General features: G+C 44.4%; 1 protein-coding gene and 1 long non-coding RNA gene across 3 annotated transcripts; one reads left to right on the top strand and one right to left on the bottom strand.

Moving 5' to 3' along the window:
* The first annotated feature begins 3,758 nt into the window (after window positions 1-3,758).
* On the top strand, window positions 3,759-13,170 carry TMCO6 (transmembrane and coiled-coil domains 6). Of its 2 annotated transcripts, none has more exons than XM_081015176.1 (12): window positions 3,759-4,450; window positions 4,618-4,742; window positions 5,115-5,224; window positions 6,108-6,291; window positions 7,034-7,138; window positions 7,580-7,665; window positions 9,040-9,156; window positions 9,790-9,901; window positions 9,989-10,169; window positions 11,151-11,242; window positions 12,612-12,779; window positions 12,873-13,170. In XM_081015176.1, the coding sequence occupies exons 1-12, from the start codon at window positions 4,297-4,299 to the stop codon at window positions 13,053-13,055; spliced, it is 1,617 nt and encodes a 538-aa protein (XP_080871302.1). In that variant the 5' UTR covers window positions 3,759-4,296; the 3' UTR covers window positions 13,056-13,170. The 2 variants fall into 2 exon arrangements, with proteins under 2 accessions (XP_080871302.1, XP_080871301.1); XM_081015175.1 differs by having other exon boundaries at window positions 5,112-5,224.
* On the bottom strand, window positions 11,595-12,605 carry LOC308482265. The gene is made up of 2 exons (XR_013989167.1): window positions 12,207-12,605; window positions 11,595-12,169 (listed from the first exon to the last, which is right to left on the bottom strand). It is a non-coding gene; the product is annotated as an uncharacterized lncRNA (long non-coding RNA).
* Window positions 13,171-13,204: the final 34 nt, after the last annotated feature.

Raw genomic sequence — 13,204 nt, 5'->3', positions numbered from 1 at the left:
TACATAACAAAGAGCTCCAAATTGGGAAATAGTGAGACGGAAAGTGATCTCAACTTTCAAGTTCATTTCCGAAAAGTAACAGGCAGAAGGCATTATTGTCAAAAGTAGCCCAGCAGCTACATCTGTTTTACTAATTCCACATATCCATTCTGCACACACTTCCTGAAAGCCAGGCTAGCTCCCGGGCAGAGGATGGTATTTGTTAGTATTCCAGCCACCACGTTGCAGAAAAACAAGATAAGTAGACCAGACTACTCAACCCCAGGCTGGCTCCTATTCAGAGCAGACAGCATGTGGTTAATGTGGTATAAAAAGCAAACAGTGAAGTCGTATTCCTGAGTGCTGCTTTGTACTGGATTTTAGGCTGTGCTGTGCTGATTTTTATGTTGGCGGTACAGTACTGATAATGTTCTGATAGTGCTTTTAAGCTAATTTTTGTTTGCATTTTTACCAATTTGTATGCTTTGTATATAAAACTCAAGCAAATTAATGAGGATCTATGTAAATAATACTAGATCTGGTTTTTTACCAAGGCCCACAAAGGTTAGTATGGTAAATGTATTTCAGTAACATGGAGGGAATGCCAAAATACAAGGAGGCACTTGTAGCATACAAATTGTGAGTGACTATACATGCAATGAATATGCATTTTCTGTTATATTGATGGCAACCAGTTCCATCGTGTTCCCTTCATAGATAAGGAGGGAGCGGGGAATGGACAGACTTGAATTTCCAGTTTCAACATGTTACCGGAAAAATCCGAGGGCTCCCTTGGACAAAATAAAGACACCAACCAGGATAACTTGGAGCAAAACAGCAGCCTGTAGGCTTGGCCTTTATTGAACTGTTGCAAGATGGTGTGCAAGACCTTATAAAAACTTTTGAAATTCCCATCCTCTAGGTCAAGCCCACCCCCAGAAACCTCATGCATACATTACAGAAAGGAGGGGTTGAGGGAGGAGTTGTGGTGGTAACCTGAGTGTCCTGTCACCTGGCTGGTTCCTCCTTTCCCCCTCCCCATGAGTCACTTCCAGGAGACAAAGGGGAGTTGGCAGTTTCCTGCCCCCAGAGGGAAGATCTGATCATTGTCCTTTGTTTCAGTCCATGCTGAATACACTCCCATATGCAAGTTCTTTGTGATCTTGATGGTCTTCTGTCTAGGACCATCAGGGTTGGCATAGCAACTGGGCAGGGCTCCTGTGGATGTGCTGGGATGGTGAAGGGATTATGGCTGACCAGAACCAAGCCACCCCCCTTTGATAGTCCTTGTCATATGGAATAAAATAAAAATGGAACAGTGCAAATCCGATGTATGGTTGATTTTTCTATGAATTTATAACAGAAGCGTGGCGCATGTAGTGTGTGAGTGTGTGAAGTTTGTACAAACTGAATGATTGGGGTGGGGGGTTCCTGCTACAAACAGACCTGTGGTTTTTTTAATCTTCTGGGGTGGGGAAATGAGATGTCCACATAAATCAATTAATTTTAGGCTAGCATGACCACAAAGAAACTAAAAGAAACAACCAAGGATGTGTTCTTTCTCACTTATGTCTTCATGTGTGTTAAAAAAAGTAATTATTTTTTTTTGTACCATTTAATCTGCATTGTCCAAGAAGGTATTTTGCTCCCTGAGGGGAAGGAAAAATGTTGTCCTAGTAGACACAGCTACTAAATTTCACATCAACACTGGCAAAAAGGTCAGCACACCTGAAGGCAGCAGGCTTGCTCAGGGGTCACTGGGCAGGCAATGTGGCACCCAGTTCTCTCCCCCTCAGACACCTCACAACTGTACATTGCCCAGCATCTGTGCCTGAGGCAGCTGCTTCACTCTGCCTACTATCAAGGCTGGCCCTGCAGTAGAGCACAAGGCTTCTGCATGCAGTTGGCTGCTGGATTTGGCCTGAAGTTGTTAGCCAATCATGGGGACGCAGGTGGTGCTGTGGGTTAAACCACAGAGCCTAGGACTTGCCCATCAGAAGGCTGGCAGTTCGAATCCCTGCGATGGGGTGAGCTCCCATTGCTCGGTCCCTGCCAACCTAGCAGTTCGAAAGCACGTCAAAGTGCAAGTAGATAAATAGGTACCGCTCCGGCGGGAAGGTAAACGGCGTTTCCGTGCGCTGCTCTGGTTCGCCAGAAGCGGCTTAGTCATGCTGGCCACATGACCCGGAAGCTGTACGCCGGCTCCCTCGGCCAGTAAAACAAGATGAGCGCCGCAACCCCAGAGTCGGTCACTACTGGACCTAATGGTCAGGGGTCCCTTTACCTTTACTGTTAGCCAGTCAGGTTCTTGATCACCAAATATATACTGATTTTGCCAGCTTTCATCATGTCATGGTTGATGTACCTGATTGTCCTAAAAAGGGATTTTATACAGCCAGTGACCACTGGTATTTTTTGTTACAGATGCAAGAGAAGACAGACGCAAAATACCTTTGTGATGCTTTATTCATCTTATGATCAATACAACTCTTATAAGCAATACTTCAATACACACTCATTATTCTAATAATCAACCCTATGAATTGGTTGATCAGGCCAATCAGCTGGTAAGAATCACACTAAACCAGCAGTTGCTGTGGTTAGATAAGGTGGGGTCCCTTTTCAAATGTATACTGTCTATGTGTATATTCTAATGGTGAACACTGGACTTTGTATATGACTTTTCTCAAAATTCCTTGCTTAGAACGGTGCAGATCCATGAGATGCTCTGGTGTGGATAAGTCCTCAGCCTTCTAATTCTACTTACTATCAGCAGTCAAAATGTTATGCTTCAGTTAACCTAAGCTATTTTAGCCATTTCATCACCGAAATTCCCCTCTTCTATGCTAATAGAATTCTCTATTCCTTAACTTAACATATCAATATTTCTTTCATATATTAAAGTTCTTTCCCATAGCTGGTATGATAACCAAGCATGATTTATTTATAGGTCCCATCAAAGAGCATTATTTCTGTACTTCTTTATTTCAACGTCGTCCCCACCCCAACCAAAGCATTAATATGAGTAGATTGACGCCTTTGCTGCAACCTGTGGGGTGCTTTCTTTGGGGGAGTTTTGTCTGTAACTCAAACCACCTCTCCCACCCTAAAAATATTTAACTTGTAGCATTAACAGTAGGCTTCATTGCAGGGCTAGCATAAGCTACCCTCACAATATATCCTTTCTTGCCACAGGGCTACTGAAGTTCACAAAAAGGGAAAGGAAAAGAAACTTACGTTGCTTCATGGGCGTAGTCAGGATTTTTTTTGGGGGGTGCAGAACCGACATAGTTGGTCAGTTAGTAAAGTATTTCTATTGTTTTACTTGATCGCGGGGGAGGGCAGTGACGTGTATTGCAGGGCTGTGGCAAACCGCCCTCTCATCCTGAGTTAGACCCCCGCCAGTCCCAATAGTAAACACTGGCCTGCGCTGCAGGGCTGTTGTAAGTCACAAGCTTTCCTTCAAACTCACCCTTCCTGTCTTTAGTAAGAGGCTGAGAGGAACTGTGTGTGCATTGGAATAGGCAGTATGAATTATAAGACTGAATGGCCTCATCTCTTTGCTCCTATCTCGCTTCCAAATGATGCTAAAGAAAAACCTCGGATTCCTAAGGGCATCCCTCACTTCTGCCCCGGGGAGACGGTTGAAAATAACATCGCAATGTGACAAGGGAACTCATTCAATCAGGGAGCTCGACGACTCTACACTTTTTGGGTCTATAGTTCCCTTCATTGAGTTTTCCTTTCCCGGACGGAGTGCGCAGGCGCACTGAGCCGATAGTTGAAACATCCGCCAAGATGGCTGCCCCTCCCTCTCCTTACTTCCTTTCTTCCGGCCGCGACCCCGTCTGGTAGCTCTGAGTTTGTTGTCCTGGCAACCGCGCGGAGTTGGTCTGTGCCTGGACCAAGGCCTCCGCCCGGCCCGCACTCCGGCTGCGGCGGCTCTGCTGGTCCATCTCTCTTGCCTTTCAGAGACCTCCCCCTCCCGGCCTCGCTGGTGTTGGCCCCTGAGAGGCAGGCCCGGCTCCTCTGGGCGGCAGCCCCTTGCTGGGAAGAGGGAGAAGGCCCTTGAGCCGTGGCCCGCGCGGGGGGTGCCATATCATTGCATCTATGTCAGGAAAAAAGGCGGGGTGCAAATAAATATATGAGAATAATTGCACGCAAATGTGTGGCTCTGTGGACACGAGTAGGGAGCCGACAGTAGTGACTGGCTGCTGGTCCCTTTAAAGGGACAGCTCTGCCCCCATTTTTAGGAGGGGTGCTCTGTATGTTGCTACCTGCTGCCTAAGGGGGCAGCCCAGGCTCAGAGCAGGAGCTATGATTTCTCTTGGGTCCGTCCCGGGTGCTGAAGCAGCGGCAGCTGCTGCCTCCCATGGAGTCGCTGGTCCAAGGAGCTGGAGAAAAAGCCGTTGGGGGCCACGCAACTTCAGCGTGGAGGACCTGCGGACTTGGAGGAGAGAGCGCGAGTCAGGTTTGTGTGTGACTTCCTTCTGCAGCATTATTGGGACGAGAGAGAGTTGCATATTACTTTGCTCTGTGTTGCAGTCTCATAAGTAACATTTGACAAGCTCTTTTTGCTCCTTTGTTTTGCTCCTTGTATTGCGGCAGTTTGATAACAATGTGCTGCTTTGTTTGCAGCTCTACGGAGTGCGCGGAGGCATCAGCAGTTGATCAGCAAGCGGCTTTTATATGAAGACACCTTGATGGATGAAGGGCAGGTTGGAACGGACAGTGGGGCAGCAGCTCCTCTCTCTGAAGAAGAGGTAGGAAGATCGTCCATTTTTTGAAGTTGATTGGGGCTTAGATATTAATAAATGCAGTGCACTTAATCACACAACCCTTTGATTTGTTTAGAGATAACTGATATTTTTAATTTATAGCTAGCTTATGATCACAGTATATGAAAGTGCCATGTAAGTGGTACAACGTCCAAGTAATATTTCAAGTTGATGTCCTTTTTCTTTCAAAAGAGATGTTAAATAGTTAAATTTCATAGCCCACCTCACCCTGGTCTATGAGACTCCAGGATTGTTTCAGCCCTTCATACCACAGAGGTGGACAGCAGCAAGAGGCTTCCACCTAAGATTTGCTTTCTCTTCAAGTTCTGTCACTGATTCAGTCTTGCTCACTAGCAGATTTCACAGCTGCTGAAAAACATCCAAAGAGGAAAAGAAGACAGGGCAACATCTCTGCGTCTCCTTCGACAAGGACTACAGCACAGAGAAAACCAGCAGAAATTCATCAGGTTAGTTAATGTGAACTTGACCTGCTGACGCCTGTTCTGGGGGGTGCTGCTTGTCTGTGTTGAAGTAAATGGAACTATTTAGGTGCAGAACACCATCTTACCTTGTGCAGAAACAACCCAACTTAAGTGGAGAGAGGTCCAACTTCCTTGTTAGCTGGCTTTCTATTAGATGTCCATGACCTTGAAAGTGTGGCAGCTCCAGAGATTAGATGAGCACCCCAGAAGAAGAGAGGCACTCTGTAGTGCACAGAAATGCTCTCCTCTTCTTCATCCAACAGGGTGTTGAATGCTAGTCTGTTACAGTTTCTGTCCTCCCTGCTGTTTTCTGGGTTGAGAAGAGGGCTGAGTACACAAGCCTCCCAAGGACAAACTTTCTTTTAGATTTTGGATGTTTGTTTTCACTATTCTTTGGCTGTGGCTGGTGTGTGCACAACCTCCTGTTTTTTAAAGACAGACTCTAACTTTGAATTGATAACCTGAACTAACTTGTGGGGGTTTGGTGTGGGAAGAACGGGTAGACTTTATATTCTGTTCCAATCTGGGTTAAATAAACTTTCCAATGTTCTATTCCAGTTTCGGTTGGGTGGGAAATAAGTTGTCAAGTTGTTTAGGTTTGTTAAGTGCCATTCAGTTGGAATTTGTCTGATTTCCTGGGCCATGCAGATGAACAGCAATATCCCATGGGATATTTTTTGATGAGTGGCTGTGTCAATGTAAAAGATAAATATAATGATAATAACGATAGTAGGAGCAATAGTGACAACTGCTATGCTATTGTGATAGCTCCAACTTCACACTTACTTTCCTTCAGTAGAACAGATAAGTAAAAAGAGTATGTGATTCTGGCCGAGGACTGCATAAAGATGGTGTTTTAATTTTGTAGGCTGGAGGGCAGTATGCGTGTGCTGATTGGTCTCTTCACTGGCAATCTGGCAGATCTGCAGATGGATGCAGCTCGCTGTTTACATGAACTCTCCCATTCCAGTGACCCTGATGTGGTTGAGGCGTGTTTGCCAGCAACCTCCTACCTCTTGACATACCTCTCTGGACACAGTGTAGCCCTTATGGTAAGATCCAGGCTGGTGGTACTTGGCTGTTCCAACTTCTGGTAAGGCAAGTGAAGTGTGACCTTTTGCCTACACCAGGCTCCACGTTACAGAGTATGAAAATTATCCTCTCCAGCATACTCTTTATTTTTTGAGTTTAAAAAGTGGCTCAAGATGGAACAAAGTACATTGCTATTGACTTCAACTTAATTGGGTTTTATCTGATAAAATAGGCCCTTTTGCACATTTGAAGCAAATGTGCCCCAGTGTAGGCCACTAGGTACCAGAAAAGTGTGGATTAAATGTCTGAAAAACATGGGAGAGGTAAATGTGAAGACTAGAGAAAGTTGCGGCTGCCTGGGCCTTTTGCAGTGACATGAATTTGGCTGCAAGTACATCCTGGAGTGAGGGAGTGATTGTAGTCCGGCTATAGTTGGAAGAAACATTGTAAGGTTCATTGGATAGGAGGTCTCCCATTGAGGGGTGGTAGCAAAGGCTCACATGGATGCTGACCTCTGACAACTGGTGTAAAGTTATTGATCACATTGATATTATTTTCAGAAGTATATGTTTCCATTGCCTGTATTTCTTCTCGCTGCTTGAGCTGTTACATCTCTGCATCCCCAAATCTTCTCAGCTACTCTCCACTCCAGTGGAAATGTTTTCTGTCCCTAGAGTTGTTTGCAGGTATTGTAGCATTGTGCAAGAAGTTGCAGTTATAGAATGGTGAATATGGAGCATGTTCCTCCCTGCTGTATTTCAGGAGCTGTGTTTGTACACATTGGGGAACTTGGTGGTTGAGATGACGGCTGTGAAGAAACAACTTCTACCTCAGGGCATTATCCCAGTATTGGCATCCTGCATCCAGGTAAGTGGGAAACAGCCCAGACATTCTGAATGCCAGCTGCGTACAAGCCTTGTCGAATCAAAGAGTGCATTTGAGTCATGCACTATCCATTTACCACTGTTAGAATAAGTAGAATCCCTCGACTGCATACGCAACACAGAGACTGAGGATTCTGTACCCTGCTGCCCAGAACTGAATGATTTATTCTGGCCTATTTCATTTGATTATACAATAACCCGTGAAGGCAATTAATAAGATGTTCTCAAAGAGCAGCTTGCTGTTCTTAGCATCGTTAAGCTTTTTGCTTATATTTTTAACTTCCTGAGAAATGTCTGAAGGAATACAGCAGTTAATCAGCACCCTCCACCCCTGCAACCACGTATGTGTTTCCACAGGGTACATATCACACTGAGGCCTTTTACTCTGAACCAGTGGATGGTGATTGTTGTACTCTGATTTCAGTCCCCTCATGTGGTGGTGCAGGAAGGTGTTGGCTACGTTCTGTCACAGCTCTTGCAGTCTAAGGAAGCTCCAGCTGAAATCATACCGTAAGTGGAATCTCTTCATTTCAGAATTTGACGTGTATCTGTGTGTGTCTGTGCATGACATAGCCAGCTTCCTTCTTGGTTACTCCAAACCCTTAAAAAAAGTATATGTGCACATGAGGCACCAATCTCGGTGTCACTCATTTACCAACTTATTTTTTATTTATTTTATTAGTTGCATTTATATATCTCCTTTGTCTTCCAAAGAGCTTGAGGTGGTGTACATGGTTCTCCTCCTGCCCATTTCAACCCTGGTGGTGGCTGGCTCAAGGTGGGCTTCATGGCTGAGTGGTGATTCAAACCCTGGTCTCCTGTATGCTGGCAGCAGAAGTGAATCAACCAGCTCCACAAATAAACTTTCTATGGGGACGTACTTTAGCTATAATCTTAGTCTTTAACATTAATGGAATGATCTGGCTTTTAAAACCCTGAAGATTTCTTTTGCCACACCAACATCTTTCTCATTGGAGTTTGTGTGGTGTTAACCATTTTAGGCAATGGACCTTGTCTATGCCCTGTGAAATTTCTTCCTTTATTTTATGATGTCTTTCATATCCTTACTTTACAGTTAGATTCATAGAAACTGTCACTTTTATTTATATCAATGTTGCAAGAAGATCAACCTACAAATTATACTGTATTTTGATATGAAGTATCAAGTGTTATCATGTTAATCTTGGTACCTTGTCCTGTTCAAAATACTGTACCCTTTTAACATTCTAAGTTCTGCATGTTAATTAAGCAAGTAGATAATAAGCTGCACCTTTGGTTTCTGAAATGCTGAAGTTTTGGGGAGGCTGGGAGGGAGGGAGGAAATCATGTGGCTTGAGGAGAGGTGGACGTATTGTTAAAAGGCCATGTCTGATGCCCATGTCCTGACAGTGGAGCTGTTGGGGGAGTTTCATGTGTATCTTCCTCAACCCTTCACTAGAACAGATATATTTAAAAAATCAGGTGGTGGGTTTTTTTGGTCAAATATATGTATGCAATGGTAGATGACACGTATCTTGTCCTTAAAACTACAGTGGTACCTCAGGTTACATACGCTTCAGGTTACACACTCCGCTAACCCAGAAATAGTGCTTCAGGATAAGAACTTTGCTTCAGGATAAGAACAGAAATCGGGCTCCGGTGGCGCAGCAGCAGGAGGCCCCATTAGCTAAAGTGGTGCTTCAGGTTAAGAACAGTTTCAGGTTAAGAACGGACCTCCGGAACGAATTAAGTACTTAACCTGAGGTACCACTGTATACAGAAAGGCATGTGTAAAGCTACCAAAAGCAATATCTCACCTCCAACTACTATCACTCTCTGCCTCTGGGATAGTTGACATGGTTCCCCTAATAACTAAACAGAGTATTTTTTTTCTTCTGCCCCCAGCTTGGTCCTAAATTCCACCCTCCCCAAAGACATGCTTCACTTGGTTTGTTCCAACCTGGAAGAAGGAATAGGAGCTGCAGTGGAATTTGCATGGGGTCTTCACTACATTATTTGTAGGTAAATGTTTCTGTGGTACATAGGAGGTCCTAAGTAGTGGGTTAGGATTCTTGAGTGAGACATGGAGGTGGGTTGTCTGTGCACATTGGGAACAAAGATGCAAAGGGCATGGGCCTGACTTCCAGTTTAGGGACGCTTGCACAAATATTTGCTCTGTAAACAAACTACATTTCCCACCTCCCACCCTTTTGCTGAGGAAATATGAATAGAAAATGTTGGCTCTTTAATGGCAGATCATTTTTATCCATGCCAGTCATCTTGATAAGTGGGCAGTATCCTTTGGTTCTAAATCCTGCTGGTCCCCTGAAGCTGTCAAGTGAGGTTCACCTGAAAATGGCTTAAGACCCACTGAGCTAACCCCTTCCTGTAAAGCCAGGGTGATGAGTGAGACAATATAGCAAGGTCACAAAGTCTAACTCAGTTTTTCATGGCTACTGTTGCCTGCACCTTACAACCATTTCTAACATCCCATTCCCCCCACTTTCAACTTTGCATATTCAAAAACTGATTTCACTTGAACAATGAGCAGACTGAATAGGAGAAAAGCCTTTTGATGGGTTGGATAGAGGTGGGACTCTACCTAGTCCTACTGAAGTGGGATAGTTTAGCTGTCCTTTATTTTCCTTTCTGTAGCCGGGTGAACAACTCACTGCTGATCTCTCAAAGGACTGTGCCATCCCTTGTGCAGCTGTTGCTAGAACTGGCTTCTGTGATGTCTACAACTTCAGTTGAGGGTGTAGAACTGGTAAAGTAAATAGGAAATATATCTGAGGTGCTAGGCTGTGCCCCCGACTCTCCTTCTGAATGTATTTTTTTTCAATTCTCTTGTCAGTTGATTTGTCCTGTGGTGCGGTGTGTTGCCAATCTTCTTGCAGAAGATGAAGTGGGCGATGGTGAACTCGTAGAACAGGAAGAGAGACTTCTAAGGGCCTTGTTTGAATTCATACAGTACTTTGTCTCCGAACACCTCTTCATTGCCCAGGAGTGTCTGTGGCTCATCAACAACCTGACAGGTATGTCCTGGCACACACAGTTAGCACTAGATGACAAACCAAGTGGTACTGCTGCCTTTCCTTTCCTTTCCTTTGTTATCTATTGGAGTCTTCTAATTGGGCAAAGAATATTGACCTTGATAGTACTAAGGCTAGGTAGATCTCAACAGTTAAAATAAATTGATGAGATTAGCATTTTCTTTTACAGCCTAATAATTTACTTAATAACGGGGGGGGGGGGGACCTTTTCGGCTCCACAAGCCAGATTCCTATCAGGATTAGTAGGTGGGGCTGCCTGCTTGTCAATCACAGGACATCACAATGATATCATGTGCAAGGTGCTGCTAAAAATAAGAGGCTTCCCCCCATCGTTTTAGCAGGCTTGTATGGAATCACCTGCTAAAACAATGTGAAAAACACCCCTTTAGCAGGAGATTCTGATGCATACCCCCTTATGATATGTGAAGGGGGTTGCATGGAATCCTCTGCTAAACCCTGGGTGGGGGTTGTAGGTGGGTGTCCATTTTAGCAGGTGATTGCAACGCAAACACCATCCTGAATCAGGGTTTGCATTGAATCCTGCCAGACTGAAAAGATCTAACCCCTGCTCCTAAGCTGATGTGTGGGGCTTAAATTCTTCAGGATTTAAACCTGCCTGCACACCCATTTAAAGTCACCTAATAACATTGTTGTCTAGGTGGCATACAGCAGAAGGTATTATTAAAAGTTTCCAGTACAGAGAGGTTTTCAGGCAGACAATATGATTTGTGAGATCTAGTATCCTTGCACCATGCAGCAAAAAACTAGGGTGACTTGCTCATGCATCCTAGGCTTTTCTCCTTTGGGGCTGGGAAAGACTAGATCCAGTAGTTAAAGCCTGTTTTAGCTGCCTACTGTAAACATGCTGAAAGTTTCCTCTGCAGATGACTCTTCCAGGTAGCTCACTTTTTCTCTGTTGAACAGAATGCCAATAGGGATTGAGGTTTTTCTTTCTTTCCCCAGCTGACAGCATCAGATCATGCTCTGCTTTGCTCAACCCAGACCTCTTTCCATCTCTACTGAAACTCTTGAGCTACGAGAGGCTGAGCTTGCTGGTAGGTTACAGTATTGATCTGGGTTGAGGATGGATTTCCTCCCCTCTATGAACACCAGAGAATTTGAAACTGGATATTGACTTTGTGCAGTTTTGGGAAAGGTGACTTTTGGCAATTAGGGCTGCCTTTTAATACTGATTGGTATTGGTAGAGAGCCTCACCAAAATCAGCCATACTAGGAAGTATCTATTGGGAACTCCCTAGTGCAGCTGATTGGCTTTTAGTGTTCATCAGCTGATGGGTGCTGAGAGCCATCCCTTTGAAGTGTGTTGTGTTCAAATTGCTTGCAGATGGACGCCTAAGGGGATGGCTCTTAACAGCCATTTCAGCCACTGATGTGAAACTGGCAATCTGTCTTTTTAAATTATTCTTACTTTATTGTTTGTTCAATTTGTATGCCATCCTTAATCCTTAGATCTCAAAGTGGTTCACAACATAAAAATAGGAGAGAAAAATGCAAAATACATAATAAAAACAAGGGGAAAAAAACCATGAACCAAATGCAATAACCTCCTTCCCCTCTCCCCTAAACAGATTTAAAAGGGTATTTAGTAGAATAAAAATACTAATTTATAAATACTGGATTTGTCAGTGCCGATGAGATTCATTCGGTACTTAAATTCTTCTTAGCACAACTTTTTTTGCTGTTTGGTCAGTTTTTGTCTTTTGGTTCTGTAATACACCAGTTTTCCAAGGGGTTTTAGAGGCTAGGGAGTTTATTTACTTTATATACTGCCTTTCCCCACAAAGGGAGGGCGCATTCTAAAAGCAATTAAACATTTTCTCAACCAGTGATTTCAAGGTTTGCCAGGAGCAGTATCTTTCAGCCATCAAAAGCTTGGCTAAACAGTAATGTTTTTAAACTCTTCCTGAATGTCAATGGTGAGGGAGACAAATGCACTTCACCAGGAACTGCCACTAAGAAGGCTCTGTCACAGGTCAATGCCAACTAGGCAGCCCTCACCAGCAAGGACTCATCATCTGATTGTAGGGTCCAAGGTGGTTGGTACTGGGGAAGGTAGTTGGGTCCCAAGCCATGCTAGTATTCCTCAGGGTTCCACTAGCTATGTGGAAACCTTCATTTTGCTTGAGGGTGCCCTTCTTGCTTCCAGCCCAGTTGAAATTAAGAGAGATGCACCAGCTAAGGGAACTGAGCAGGCTACATATACTGAGCACCAGTTCAACAATATAGGAAGTTCTAGGTATGTCACTAGCTGGTACAACTTCCTGAATCTTCAAAGAGGAGGCAGTGAAAAGCAGACAGGCAAGCAATCAGTGCCAGATATTTAAGGCCACAGAAGTTCCTTGATACTACTGTAAAGATTAGAGTGGCAGAATCCTAACCTTAGCCTTTTGGTGTCTTCTTCAGGTTCTGACAGTGCTGTGCAACATAGCTGCTAAGGGCTCTGCCTACTGCCAGGCGCTGCATCAGAAGGCTGTACTCTCCCCCCTCATTAGCATCCTTGCCCTTCCTGATGACCAAGTCGTGGCTCAAGATCTTGAACTACTGCATCTCCTCTTCCAACACTGGCCAGAGGTATTTGGCTATCTGTTATTCCTGTATTTTCTGAAGGCTCAAGAGTCATGAGCAAGCTCAGAACTAACTTTGGTCTTCTCTTTTTTGCCCCAGGCTGCCGCTGATTTTGTAGGTCAGTCAGGACTACAGGCCCTAGAGCAGCATCAGGATAAACTACAGCTGCAAGAACGGGTCAAAGTGCTCATTTGGACTGCCAAAGAGCTGACCGCTCTCCCCCAGAATTGTCCCCTTCGTGCTTCAGCTGAAAATCTACAGTCTAGTTCCTTACAAAGTTGATAGTGATACATACAAAGCAGCCATGCTGGCTTGTTACTAACAAGCCTGTGAACAGAACACTTTCTTGTTTTTCTGAAGAGTGGTAAAAGTAAATATCCCTGGCACTTCTAGAGAAGCCTTATTCTGTGATGTTTACTGTTCTCTAAACT

This window comes from Podarcis pityusensis, assembly GCF_964106645.2.
Source record: "Podarcis pityusensis genome assembly, chromosome: 7".
Taxonomy (NCBI): Eukaryota; Metazoa; Chordata; class Lepidosauria; order Squamata; family Lacertidae; genus Podarcis; species Podarcis pityusensis.
This window is presented reverse-complemented; position numbering and strand designations above follow the sequence as displayed.

Coding starts and splice junctions, on each gene's coding strand:
- TMCO6 (XM_081015175.1), top strand. CDS start 4,297: ATGATTTCTCTTGGGTCCGTCCCGGGTGCTGAAGCAGCGGCAGCTGCT. Junction 7,666..9,039: donor GCTCCAGCTGAAATCATACC/GTAAGTGGAATC, acceptor TTCTGCCCCCAG/CTTGGTCCTAAATTCCACCC. Junction 10,170..11,150: donor GCTCATCAACAACCTGACAG/GTATGTCCTGGC, acceptor TTCTTTCCCCAG/CTGACAGCATCAGATCATGC.